The sequence below is a fragment of the Nannobrachium achirus genome (assembly GCF_963921795.1).
Source record: "Nannobrachium achirus genome assembly, chromosome: 7".
NCBI classification, from domain to species: domain Eukaryota; kingdom Metazoa; phylum Chordata; class Actinopteri; order Myctophiformes; family Myctophidae; genus Nannobrachium; species Nannobrachium achirus.
Genome location: NC_137816.1, coordinates 7,175,699 through 7,189,675, shown reverse-complemented (window position 1 = coordinate 7,189,675; position 13,977 = coordinate 7,175,699). Strand labels below are relative to the sequence as shown.

At 40.7% G+C, this 13,977-nt stretch overlaps 1 protein-coding gene across 1 annotated transcript in view; it reads right to left on the bottom strand.

Moving 5' to 3' along the window:
- Nucleotides 1-13,977, bottom strand: part of efl1 (elongation factor like GTPase 1) — a 168,283-nt gene that overhangs the window by 152,297 nt on the left and 2,009 nt on the right. Inside the window, exons 3-7 of the mRNA XM_080729556.1 lie at nucleotides 13,428-13,495; nucleotides 12,409-12,493; nucleotides 10,037-10,170; nucleotides 7,676-7,813; nucleotides 4,618-4,847 (exon numbers count right to left, since the gene is read on the bottom strand). Coding sequence (XP_080585682.1) covers nucleotides 4,618-4,847; nucleotides 7,676-7,813; nucleotides 10,037-10,170; nucleotides 12,409-12,493; nucleotides 13,428-13,495 — 655 coding nt within the window. The remainder of the gene's footprint in view (nucleotides 1-4,617; nucleotides 4,848-7,675; nucleotides 7,814-10,036; nucleotides 10,171-12,408; nucleotides 12,494-13,427; nucleotides 13,496-13,977) is intronic.

The window sequence follows — 13,977 nt, the reverse complement described above, 5'->3', positions numbered from 1 at the left end:
TTGAAGAAAATATGTAGGAAAAGGAGCAAAAAGTGTGTTTTGGAGAAAATTCAAGATGGCGGAAAATCTATCCTGGCGCAAATGGGCGTGGCCTATATGGGAGATGCGTCTTGACCCAAGGAATCCAGGGGAAACAGAATTTTAATTTTCCGATCTACGGTTCAAGAGTTACGGGGAAAAACGTAAAGTGGGCCGTTATAGCGCCACCATGAGGCCGAGTGATGTAATTATTTTTCGATTCATTCTTAAAATCATTATGAATCTCCTCTCCGAGGTTTGAAACTGTAGCTCCTATGGTTTACGAGAGAAAAATACTTGAAAGTGATTTCTTGCATTGTCCCATTATAAGTCAATGGGGACAATTAAGCGTCGTTTTTTGCCGATTACGTCGGCATGGTAAGGCGGATCGGAACGAAAGGTAATAGCACACCATTCCCGGCCGAGCCGCACATTTTGATGTATATATTGCGCGAGTGGCGTAAATGGTGCGGCACTAGTTATGCGCCGAAGTTTAGGCTACATACAGACACGGACGGACGGACGGAGACCCACACACACGGCCACGTATAGGAGCGTTGTGACCACCGCTCAAAAAAGTTTTCAGCTGTTGATTGGTTTCAAAGTGGGCCCCATTAGTGGCTTCCAGTGAAACGGAGAGCGTCTGGGTAAACATGATTTTGTCGCTCTCCTCCGCTACCAGTCAGTCAACGAGTTTCTTCTGTTCAGCGTTGGAGGAGACTTGGCTGTGTGTCTCGTCTCCAAGGGGACTTCATTTATTTATAGCAGAGAGTTATCGCAAGGACACAGTCAGACAGCCACTTTCAGAAACTAGGTCTTCTTCATGTTGGCGACGTCTGCCATCATATGCACAACTAACGTTACTGATGCAGCGTCTCATCAGTCTGAAGCGGCCTAGTGTGGATGGAGACTATCCAACTGAAAAATGCATGAGGGAGGGGGTAGACCCAGGGGCGTCACACTGGGGGGGGGGGGGGGGGGAGTGGGACTGAGTTACTAGGGCCCAAGGTGGAGGGGCCTTGAATTATTTTATACTTTAGCTATAGAAAAATAGCAGATATACAAGCGCACAGCGCAGCACTAGCTTGTAGATCTGCTATTTTTGAAAAGACGTGAAAATGTGTGCAAATCTTTGAATACACGTGTATTTTTTTAAGCGAACATTTGTAACTCAAATTCTGTTTCTAGGGGGTCCCTGGAACGAAATATTTTGAGATGGGGGTCCGTGGTCAAATACATACCATCTTGGGGGTCCTTCACATGAACATTTTTGAGCACCACTGACATGGAAACATAGGTTTCTTGCACACATTTTTCACGATTTTTTGAAAATAGCAGATATACAAGCTCGCAGCGCGGCACTCGGTGCCGCGCTGCGAGCTTGTATATCTGCTATTTTTCAATAGTTAACATTCATGGGGGCCCCGCAGTGAATCCTTGTACCCAGGGCCCAGAATTTGGTGTGACGCCCCTGGGGTAGACCAATAATGCAAGCTGTGTATGGTGAACTGCCGTGAGGACAACTAAACAACAGTACCATCATTACAGAGAAGGTTTATTCACAGAGTTTCACCAAGGCACAAGATGAAGGTGAACATTTGGCAAAACAAACAATTAGAGGCTTGTTTACTTTTCTGTAGTGTCTATGTTATATCTGGGTCTGCACAGCACAACTTCCTCTAGGTTCAAAATAATTAAATCTGAGTTTATAGCTCCATCTAGTGGACACCTAAAAAAAAAGAAAACCTCTGCTAAATGACAGCCTGACTTCCCAATTACTTTCCCCATTGCCCTCCAAGGCTCTGGTACTCAATGCCCTGTGTTGGGCAGAAGGCAATAACCAAGGGGAACATAATGATCTAACTGGTCTAATTGTTCTTTGTGTGTCACTTCTTGCCACACTGTGGGCTGCTATTTTCAGTGTTCCCACACATCTTTACCAATTAATTTCCAAAACTTTTCCAAATTTTTTCTCAATAATGAGTCGCTTACTCCCAAAGACAGGTAGTGTATGCCAGTGGTTCTCAACCTTTTCAGGCAGTGACCCCCGAAATAATCATATGTGAACTGGGGACCCCGGCACCCTGACAAGCACTAATATTTTGTATAACACGGTTTTATTGTGAATTTGACAATTTGGCCAATGTTTCATTTGTCATTTCAGAGGCATTAACAAAATCAATAACCTAAGACAAAACTTCCAGTACTGGAAAAATATTTTTCTAATTTCAAAATATTTCCAGGAATTTCATGACCGTGGGAACCCTGTATTTTTTTTTTTTTTTTTTTTTTTTTATCTTGAAAGTGCTTGAAAAATGTTCATATATTTTCTAACATTTTCAAAAATAGTGTAAGAACTTAGGAAGAAAACCCGGACTGGATCCAAGGATCTGGAACTGGATCTTCCTAGTCAATGGAGAAACATTTTTAGATTTCTTGCCCACCTTTAGGAGTGGAATCATGGCAAGGTAACTAACTACACAACCCAAACCTCTACCAAAGTGGTCTCGCCCTTTTAATCGCAATTATTTGAGAGACAATCAGTCGCCACGTAAAATGTCATGATCGTGACTGCCCTACTCACGTGGTACATCAGTGGTTCTCAACCTTTTCAGGCCGCGACCCCCAACATAATCATATTTGAACTGGGGACCCCCCTCCCTGACGAGCACTAAGAGTTGAGACATAACGTTTTGTATAACACGGTTTTATTGTGAAAATAACAGATCCATACATGCTCAGTTGAGCATGTATATCTGCCATTTTCAAAATTTCTGCCTCCAATATTTGACAATTTGGCCAATGTTTAATTTGTCATTTTAGAGGTATTAAAAACTCCTTAAATTGTCACTTTAGAAATGTGCCGATACCCTCTATACACTTATACTTTGTTAGTTTGTTTACTATTGAGAGAGAAAACAATGTTGCACATGCACATTAAAGATCCTACACCATGCATTTAAAAATAATTTATATAACACTGTTTGTGTCCCAAAAACGTTTTTGAAAAGGTTTGAGGCTAAATTACCACTCCTGAATACAGAGCCCCTGTCATTTCTGCCTGGCTTTCAGAGCATTTTCAGCTGCAGTACCACCTTGTCCTGAGTGGGAGGACTGCGCTATTGAGCCAGTTTTGGCCCCACACTCCTCCCCACCTCCTGCTCAGCAGGCCTGCCCACCCCTCCCCAACCCTCTCCCAGCTCCTCCTGCCTCCTTCTCAGGCCTGCCCACCCCTCCCCAACCCTCTCCCAGCTCCTCCTGCCTCCTTCTCAGGCCTTGTGACATCACAAATCTGACATTTCACAATCAGGACCGTTCTGAGACATGCTAACATAGATCTGCCCATAAACTGAGAAAGACACAATGGTCAGAAATAGGACTTTGTGAGGATAGAAGTTGCTGGTGGGACACCAAGAAAATACATAAAAATTGGAAAAATGAAAATTCATGGTGTAGTTCCTTTAAGTTAATAATCTGGGGATCCCCCAAAATAATTTGGGGACCCCTCCAGGGGTCCCTACCCACAGGTTGAGAACCACTGTGGTAACCCATTTAGGCCTAAAATTATTGAATGCTTTAGCTATAGAAAAATAGCAGATATACAAGCTCACAGCGCGGCACCGAGTGCCGCGCTGCGAGCTTGTAGATCTGCTATCTTTTGAAAAAGATCTGCTATTTTTCTTTGAATATATCTCTTTAAAATACATTTGCAAAAACATACATACATTTGTAACTCAAATTGCTTCTGGGGGGTCCCTTATACAATATTTTGAGATGGGGGGGGGGTCCCTGGAACAACACATTTTGAGATGGGGGTCCGTGGCCAAATACATGTAATTTTGGGGGTCCTTGGCATGAAACATTTTGAGAACATTTTGAGAACCACTGACAGAAACATAGTTTCTATTTTATTTTTTTTAAACCTTAGAAGGACACTTATAGAATCGGGTCAAAATATTTCAAGATTTGCAAAAAAAGAAAAAAAATCAAGATTTTTCAAAAATAGCAGATCTACAAGCTCGCAGCGCTGCACTCGGTGCTGCGCTGTGAGCTTGTATATCTGCATTTTTTTAATTATATTTAAAGCATAAAATATTGCGTAATAATGCGTTCAGGTAAACATAGTCTCGCGTAGCCAGACAACTATTCCACAATCTCCGAATGCTATATAGAGTCTGGAACGGCAGCTCCCGAACGGCGAGTATCGGAAGTAGCCAGTGCTGCACTTAACTGTAGTCCCATTGGAAACATAACAGAAACACACTCGCACAGACAGAGTCAGTCGAGCGGCATATTCTTGTTATGGGTGTATAGTTTAAGAAAATATTTGAAAAAATCATGGAGGTAACACCAATAACACCAGAGAAAGACGAAATAAATAACGCCCCCAGAAATATTGAAAGGAGACATAACGCTTCCAGTAGGACATTTTGCTACTGCACCAAGGGAGCGGTTGCGTCACATCCGCTTTATCTCGCACTCATCGTTTCTATTTCCGTTTGCCAGACTGTATGCCGGGAGCATTTGCCCAAATCGCGGAGGCAACAGTCTGGCCTCGCGAGACTAAGCCAAACGTAGTGACACAAGGTTCCTCCATACCTGAAGCCCCATCCGTCCACCGCGCTGCTGAACACCACGTTGCCCTGGTCGGGAGAGAAGTAGAGGTGGGAGTCGTCCGTCTCCTCCAGCCCCGCGCTCCAGTCGTACACCTGCTCTGCTCCTCCTGAAAGCTCCTCCGCTGGACCTCCTCCTTCGCTCTCCTTCTCATCTTTCTCCGCACGCTCCTCCAGCACCTTGGACATGTACAGTGACCCCGTCACTGCGTTCACCTGAAAAAAGGAGCAAAATCGTACACGCAATCATCATTTATTGGTAGGGCTGTCACAATTATTACATAATCGTCTAATCGTGATTATTTGACATTATCGCAATTATTTTGTCATAATCGTCATAATCGTGAATGTTGAAAAATGTCCGAAATAGTGGAAATAGCAGATCTACAATCTACGAGCTTGTAGATCGGCTATTTCCACTATCAAAGTTATTTTTTAAGTAGTAAGTTGTCAAATATGTCAGTAATTTATTTGTGTATTTAGGTTGTGTCATATCTGCCATGTACAACTTCAAAGCCTAAAAGCCAAACAGAAATGTAATTATCAATGACAAAAACACAATTAAATCGTTAATCGCCAATTATTTGAGTGACAATTAATCGTCATGTAAAATGTCATATCGTGACAGCCCTATTTATTGGTTGATTGATTACTGTTCTTACAGGGTTTCTCAAAGTGGTTGCCTTGAACCAAGTCCAGGGGTGGCTCAGGATACTTTGATAATTTGGAATTCATTCATCACTTCAGTTTGACCACTTTAGACCCTCTATACAAGGGGTTCCCAAACTTTTTTTGTCTCAGGGCACCCCATAAATATTTGTTTTTTTATCCGAGGCACCCCTACATTATAATTTTCACTCCCAGCACCTTATATTTATATAGCATATGGTCGTTGTCTGGTGGAAACCTTGTATGTCCAATATTTATCATCTATAAAATGTACTAAACTACTCTTGTATGATGAAGCAGGGCTTTGCTTTACCAAAACACGTACACATTTGAAACTTGGAGATACGAGGCTTCTGCCCGACAGTGACGATATTTTAGTGATTATGTTGCGAGGAAAACGTTGAGATAATAGCCATTTTGGTTAGAACTGACTGAAAATAACTTTGTACTTCAAGTTTAAAATGATACTAAATATTTTTTTAAGTGTCCAAATAAATTCCAAATATTATCAAATGATCTCGCGGCACCCCTGGACTGCTGTCACGGCACCCCAGGGTGCCCCGTCACCCACTTTGAAAACCCCTGCTCTATAATTAGGTCAAATGGCATTAGTTGCTCTGTGCTTGGTGAGCCCCTTTTCCATCTTCACCAAATCTCTTTGCCAGAAATAGCAGATCTACAAGCTTAGCTCACAATTGTGAGCTTGTAGATCTTTTTGGTGAATGTTCCTCCCCAGGATAGGTGAGCTGGGAAGTGGTTAAACGTCAAGTTAAGTATAAAGTTATGTCCTAAAGGAAACGGATGTTCTCTCAAGTTTTCCTTGTGACAAAACTGTATCTAAGTGGGAAAGATTTACATATTCACGTGCTGTAAGGCGTAAGGTTGTAAGCTAAATGTAAGGTTGTAAAAATTAACTGTCATTCAGAGGTGCCGGGGATGAAAACGTTATTTCCAAGGGGTGCCCTGAGACAAAACAGTTTGAGAACCACTGCTTTGTTAGACAGAAATGTAAACAGCAAGGTACAGTCAGACATTTGAGTTAAAAAGTCCTCAGGACTTGTTTCCGTGGTGGTACTATGTATTCAATTCATCAACATAGTATAAAAATAACACCAAAATACATAGGTCTACATATCATCAACAAATATAAAACATTAAATAAAGAAAAAAAAGAAAAGCTGTAGGCAGTGAATGCCTCACCTTTCTATAAAGGCCATTCACACTGATCACTATAACTATGAACTATGAACTATGAAAACATAGTTTTAAAAGTTAAGTGGATGGCAGAGTTGATGCTGAAGGGGAAACGTCGACAGTATTTAATTTAAATTGTTCCCCCTACAGGGTTCCCACACATTTTTACCAATTTTTCCCAAACTTTTCCAGAATATATAGGACTATATAACAATAATTCAACTCAATAACGAGTCGCTTACTCCTATGCGCAATGCCCAAAGACAGGTAGTGTATGCCAGTGGTTCTCAACCTTTTCAGGCCGTGACCCCCGAAATAATCATGTTTTAACTGAGGACCCCCCCACCCTGACGAGCACTAAGAGTTGAGGAATTTTGTACAACACGGTTCTATTGTGAAAATAGCAGATCTACATGCTGACTATTTTCAAAATGTCTGCCTCTAATATTTGACAATTTGGCCCATGTTTAATTTGTCATTTCAGAGGTATTAACAAAATCAATAACCGAAGACAATGCACAGCTATTTTATCCAGGACCTTCCAGGACCCTTGATAGATTCCCAAACTTTTCCAGTACTGGAAAAAAAAAAAATCTAATTTCAAAATATTTCCAGGAATTTCATGACCGTGGGAACCCAATCAGCCTCCTCAACATCTCCGGATGTGTGTGGACCACAAAATGAACTGAATGTGTCGAAGGCACCGATTTATTCAGATGTGAAGGAAAGATGAATGGTGGGAAACCCATAGGGCTGTCACGATTATGACATTTTACATGACGATTATTTGTCACTCAAATAATTGCGATTAACGATTTAATTGTGTTTTTGTCGTTGACAATTACATTTCTGTTTGGCTTCTAGGCTTTGAAGTTGCACATGGCAGATATGACACATAACCTAAATATACAAAGAAATTACTGACATATTTGACAACTTTATGCTTAAAAAAACATCGATAGTGGAAATAGCCGATCTACAAGCTCACAACGCGTCGCATCGCGACGCGTTGTGAGCTTGTAGATCTGCTATTTCCACTATTTTTGACTTTTTTAAAAAAAATATATGAACATTTTTCAACATGGAAACGATTATGGCGATTATGAAAAATAATCACGATTATTTCCAAAAAATCACGATTAGACGATTATGTAATAATTGTGACAGCCCTAGAAACCCACCTTTTGTAGGATCTTCTGTAGGTGTGTGTAGGCTTCCTGGGAGGTGAGCTTCAGCTCTAGGATCAGCCTGTCCATCTTATTGATGACCAGAACAGGTCTGATGTTCTCCAGCCAGGCCTGACGCAGCACGGCCTGGGTCTGCACAACCACAGTACATGTATTTTTATTTTTACATAAGAATAAACATGTTCCATAAAATGTCCTGTCTATACAAACTACAAAGCCTTTACATGTGATTAGGGATGGGACGATATGAAAATGTCATATCACGATTATTGTGAGAAAAGAAATCGTGATTAACGATATTATCGCGATAATTAAAATCCATTATCCTGGGGCGGAACATTTGCCAAAAAATTGCAGATCTACAAACTCACAACGCGTCGCGTTTTGCGACGCGTTGTGAGCTTGTAGATCGGCTATTTTTTTGGCAAAGACATTTGGTAGAGAGTGCAAAAAATGACTGTATCAAGTACGTATATTATTACATTTGACCAATTATAGAGGGTTTAAGTGGTGCCGGATATGCAGCTCAGGCTGCTCAGCAAATAAAAGGTGAATTGATCCCAGTGCATGACAGTGGACGATTACACGGTATATTAAATCTAAACGATACGATTATCGTGAGTGTTTTTTATCACGATAAACGCTAATATCGCTTATCGTCCCATCCCTACATGTGATATAAAACTTTTTTTACTTTTTACAAAAGTCAAATTACAACACAGAGTTGTTTACAATCTATATAATAATAATGTATAATAAAGAATCTCTACATAATTGGTTTTGCATTATGTAGTCTAGCCTGCAAATCATGTTTACTTTAATGTTGCCGTGTACTGTGTGTTATCTCTGGTTAGACACACGCCAAGTGAGCAGCACAGCTTGAGCTCCACTCCGCAATTCACAAATCCCCAACTAAATATTTAATGCATTTAGGCCTAAGATTATTGAATGCTTTAACTGTTGAAAAATAGCAGATATACTAGCTCACAGCGCGGCACAGAGTGCCGCGCTGCGAGCTTGTAGATCTGCTATTTTTGAAAAAGTCGTGAAAATGTGTGCAAATCTTTGGATATAATGTATTTTCAAAGCAAACGTTTGTAACTCAAATGTTGCTTCTGGGTGGTCCCTGGAACCAAATATTTTGAGATGGGGGTCCGTGGCCAAATACATATCATTTTGGGGGTCCTTCACATGAAAAGGTTTGAGAACCACTGAAATAGTAGTCTCTGCATGAAGAACAGACCAACTGAGCTCCAGTTGAAGTGAAAAGGACCTTTTCTTTGACGATGGCCGGCCAGATTGCTGACATAGAAAGTAAACATCGGTTTTTCAAAAAATCGCAGATCTACAAGCTCACAGCGAGGCAGCTGTGAGCTTGTATATCTGCTGTTTTTCAATAGTTAAAGCACAAAATAATGATACACAGTAATTTGTACCCGTTCTGAATGGGTTTTAATGCTCAAACATAAAGCACAAAACAACATAGATAGCACATACCAACCCGTTCATATATTTTTACTCTTCTCATATCAGGTACATGTGGAATCTGACTTGTGTTTTCCAGCTCTCTTTCCGTCTCTACTCTTTTTCCCTTTCCCTACAAACGATGGGAGCTGTATGAAAATGATTAGTAAAGCTAGGGCTCCACCAAAATGACGGCGTCGTGCCGGCGTCGGACGCCGTCAAAAAATGAACCGGGGCGAATTTGAGCGTCCGACGCGGACGTTGACGTCGGCAGTGGAGCACCCTTCATTGATTAAAACGGGAGCGTTCCCTGCGTTGACGTTGACGCGACGCTCGACGCGCCCGGTGGAGCCGGGGGGTAAAGCAGCCCAGCAGTAGGGCATTCACGAATAGTGATTTTTAGTATTCGAATTATTCAACCTCAAAGTATTCGAATAGTTGAATATTCGACAGGACTGGCCAAACTGTCAAATATTAAGTAAGAGGCGAACATTGTGAAAAGTAAGAGGCGAACATTGTGAAAATAGCCAATCTACATGCTCACAACGTTGTGAGCATGTAGATCTGCTATTTTCACAATATTTATCTGCGGAACCAAGTCGCATTAAATGTAATAACTACAATTCCAAGTGCTTGTCAGGGTGGGGGTCCCCAGTTCAAATATGTTTATTTTGGGGGTCACGGCCTAAAAAGGTTTGAGAACCATTGACAAATTATTCTTATGACTTCCTATCTATCCAAGCTTTATAAACTATATATTTTTTAAAGAGAAAACAATAAAAAAAAAAAAAATAAGCGAATATTCGACTTCGGTGAACGTCGTCGAATAGTGACTTTGATATTCGAATATTCGAATATTTGGTGAATGCCCTACCCAGCAGTGGCACGAACCTGGGGACAGACGCCCTCCACGGCATCTACGATGACAATGGCTCCGTCACACAGCCGCACGGCTGTGGACACCTCGGAGGAGAAGTCCACATGACCCGGAGAGTCGATCAGATTTAACAGATACTCTTTTTCACCTGGGAGGGTAAAGAAAGCCAGGAAATACCATCAGATAGCAAATAGAAATAAAAGAGAAGATGAATATTACAAAGAGAAAATAATTCTGCAGAGTTGCAGTGTTGTCTTTGCCTGAACAAAGCTGACAAAATCATTATAGTTTTTCACACCTTTACAGGACTCAACATCGTGTTTCACTGAGATATCTATCTTATAAGCAGGGATCCCACTTATTTTTACCAATTCATTTCCAAAACTTTTCCAAAACTTTTCCAGAATATTTAACCCAATTTCCAGGACTATATAACAATAATTCAGCTCAATAACAGGTCGCTTACTCCTATGCGCAATGCCCAAAGACAGGTAGTGTATGCCAACCTTTTCAGGCCGTGACCCCCGAAATAATCATGTTTTAACTGGGGACCCGGCACCCTGGCGAGCACTAAGAGTTGAGGAATTTTGTATAACACTGTTCTGTTGTGAAAATAGCAGATCTACATGCTCACAGCGCCTCGCAACACATGTAGATCTGCTGTTTTCACAATTTCTGCCTCTAATATTTGACAATTTGGCCCATGTTTAATTTGTCATTTCAGAGGTATTACCAAAATCAATAACCAAAGACAATGCATAGCTATTTTTTCCAGGACCTTCCAGGACCCTTGATAAATTCCAAAACTTTTCCAGTACTGGAAAAATATTTTTCTAATTTCAAAATATTTCCAGGAATTCCATGACCGTGGGAACCCTGTATAAGTATATAAGTTTCCCTCTAGTAAATGTATTGCATGTTTTCCCTTTATGTTTTACCAACACCGCAGTTTAAATTCATGCATCACACAACAGCTATGGCAACCAGGGGGACTTGCAAACTGTACGAATGTTAAGGGCAATTAAAGACAGCATGTTTAAAACGTCACACTCTTAAGATACGCTTATTTGTCAAAAATGGTCTATGCTGCTTCTGGAAGGTTTGCGTAGCACTACTGCACACAGGTTGGCAAATCATTAAACAGCTGAAAAATTCTAAAAATATATATAATTATACTAGAGGGAGCTCCAACTTCTTTTGATGATACATTTATCCTTTTACTTTTATGTTTAGTGTACTCTATCTACTTCAGGGGTTTTCAAAGTGGATGACGGGGCACCCTGGGGTGCCGTGACGGCAGTCCAGGGGTGCCGCGAGGTAATTTGATAATATTTGGAATTTATTTGGACACTTGAAAAAAAAAATAGTATCATTTTAAACTTGAAGTACAAAGTTATTTTCAGTCAGTTCTAACCAAAATGGCTATTATCTCAACGTTTTCGTCACAACATATTAATCACTAAAATATCGTCACGGTCGGGCAGAAACCTCGTATCTCCAAGTTTCAAATGTGTATGTCTTTTGGTAAAAAGACGTACAAGACTGTCGCACAAAACGCCTCGCGATGCGAGGCGTTGTGTGCTTGTAGATCTGCTGTTTTCACTAGTTTAGTACATTTTATAGATGATAAATACAAAACGAACGGTTTTGGACATACACCAGGCATTGACACTAAGGCTTGCCCACCTGCCCCCGGCAGGTAAATAAAACCTGGGGGCAGGTGAAGTTTGCTTTCAGGTTGCCCGACAGGGCAAGTGCTCATTTGAGAAGCCGACGCAACCGTCTATAAACACAACACAAGATATCTGTCTAAACACCTGAACTCGGCCAGTGTGCACTGTCTTCTGGTCTGTGGAATCTAAAATAAGAGCACTATTTACCTATAATCTGCTGTTTTTACTGTTGCTACACTTAAAAATATAAAATAACAAGTGTGAAACCATAGACATATTCAATCATAGCTATGTAGGTATTTGGATTTGTAAGTATTGAGGTACAGTATGACATTTTTATTGCACAGCCCCAGTAAAGAAATAAGTGTTAAATTGAGCGGTAATTAAAATCGTACCTATCATTTTATAATGGACAATTTACTTTTTGGGCAAGTGGGAATAACCTTTGGGCAAGTAGAACATGACCTGTACTTGCCCGACGGGCAAGTGCCTCTGAGACCTTAGTGTCAACCCCTGCATACACGTTTTTCCACCCGACAACGACGATATGCTATAAATATAAGGTGCTCGGATTAAAAAAAAATATTCAAGGGGTGCCCTGAGACAAAAAAGTTTGGGAACCCCTGCTCTACTTGATTTCAGTTCTTTATTTAGTTTTACATATTGTAATTAGGCAGAGTGATTACGGGTAGCAATTAAGGTGCATGTCTTACCAATTGCATAGTGTAGAGAGATGGCACTAGACTTCATGGTGATCCCACGGATCTGTTCATCCTTCCTGCTGTCCAGATATCGCAGCTGGAAAATAAGAAGTTACAATTAAAAAAACAAACACTGACAGGCACAAATAACAACAACAAAGATATGGCCAGTGACAAGTTGAATTCTGCTGAAATTATAACGTACTTAAAGAATAATATAATTGAAAGCAATACTGCACTTTAGTACACAAAATGTATTTGCCCTCTAAAACGATACTAATTTCCCAGTGCAAGCCAAGTGGAACTTTATTTAGTCTTAGCCTTAAATAGATACTTTGCATGTGTATGCATGTGTATGCCAATGCATGTGTATGCCAGTGGTTCTCAACCTTTTCAGGCCGTGACCCTGAAATAATCATGTTTTAACTGGGGACCCTGACGAGCACTAAGAGTTGAGGAATTTTGTATAACACTGTTCTATTGTGAAAATAGCAGATCTACATGCTCACAACGCCTCGCGTTGGCGCTATTTTCACAATTTCTGCCTATAATATTTGACAATTTGGACCATGTTTAATTTGTCATTTCAGAGGTATTAACAAAATCAATAAATAAGGACAATGCATAGCTATTTTTTCCAGGACCTTCCAGGACCCTTGATAAATTCCAAAACTTTTCCAGTACTGGAAAAATATTTTTCTAATATCAAAATATTTCCAGGAATTTCATGACCGTGGGAACCCTGTTCTATTTACGTTCTATGCTCTGTTTTCCCTGTGTAGTGTAGTGTAATGTAATGTAATGTACACCACTGTCTGCCCGTTTTTGTTTTTCTTGTGGGGACTGCGGGTGTAAATGAGCATCTTTGCTAAATCCGGTGTATTCACGTAACATTGATTTGTACTGTTCATTAATATGCGGCGTCCAGTCTAAATAAACAAATAAAGTAAAGTAAAGAATAATCAGTAAGAGCAGTAAGGTACAATTGAATTACAATATGTGGGTTAGAAATACCGTTTGCGGACACATACCTGTCCAGCTAGGCGACTTGAAATGATGCCATTGCTTGCCACTAAGCAGTCGGCCAGCGTAGTTTTGCCTGTAAACATGCACACTGGTTCTCATTGTGTTTGGTCAGGTTATAAAACATTTATATGGCCACAACATGCAGGGGCGTCACACCAAATTCTGTGCCCTTGGTACAAGGATTCACTGCGGGCCCCCCATGAATGTTAACTATTGAAAAATAGCAGATAATATACAAGCTCACAGCGCGGCACAGAGTGCCGCGCTGCGAGCTTGTAGATCTGCTATTTTTGAAAAATCGTGAAAATGTGTGCCAAGAAACCTATGTTTCCATGTCAGTGATGCTCAAACTTTTTCATGTGAAGGACCCCCCCCATCTCAAAATATTTAGTTCCAGGGACCCCCCAGAAGCAAAATTTGAGTTACAAATGTTCACTTAAAAAATACATAATATTCAAAGATTTGCGCACATTTTCACGACTTTTCAAAAATAGCAGATCTACAAGCTCGCAGCGTGGCACTCGGTGCCGCGCTGTGAGCTTGTATATCTGCTAT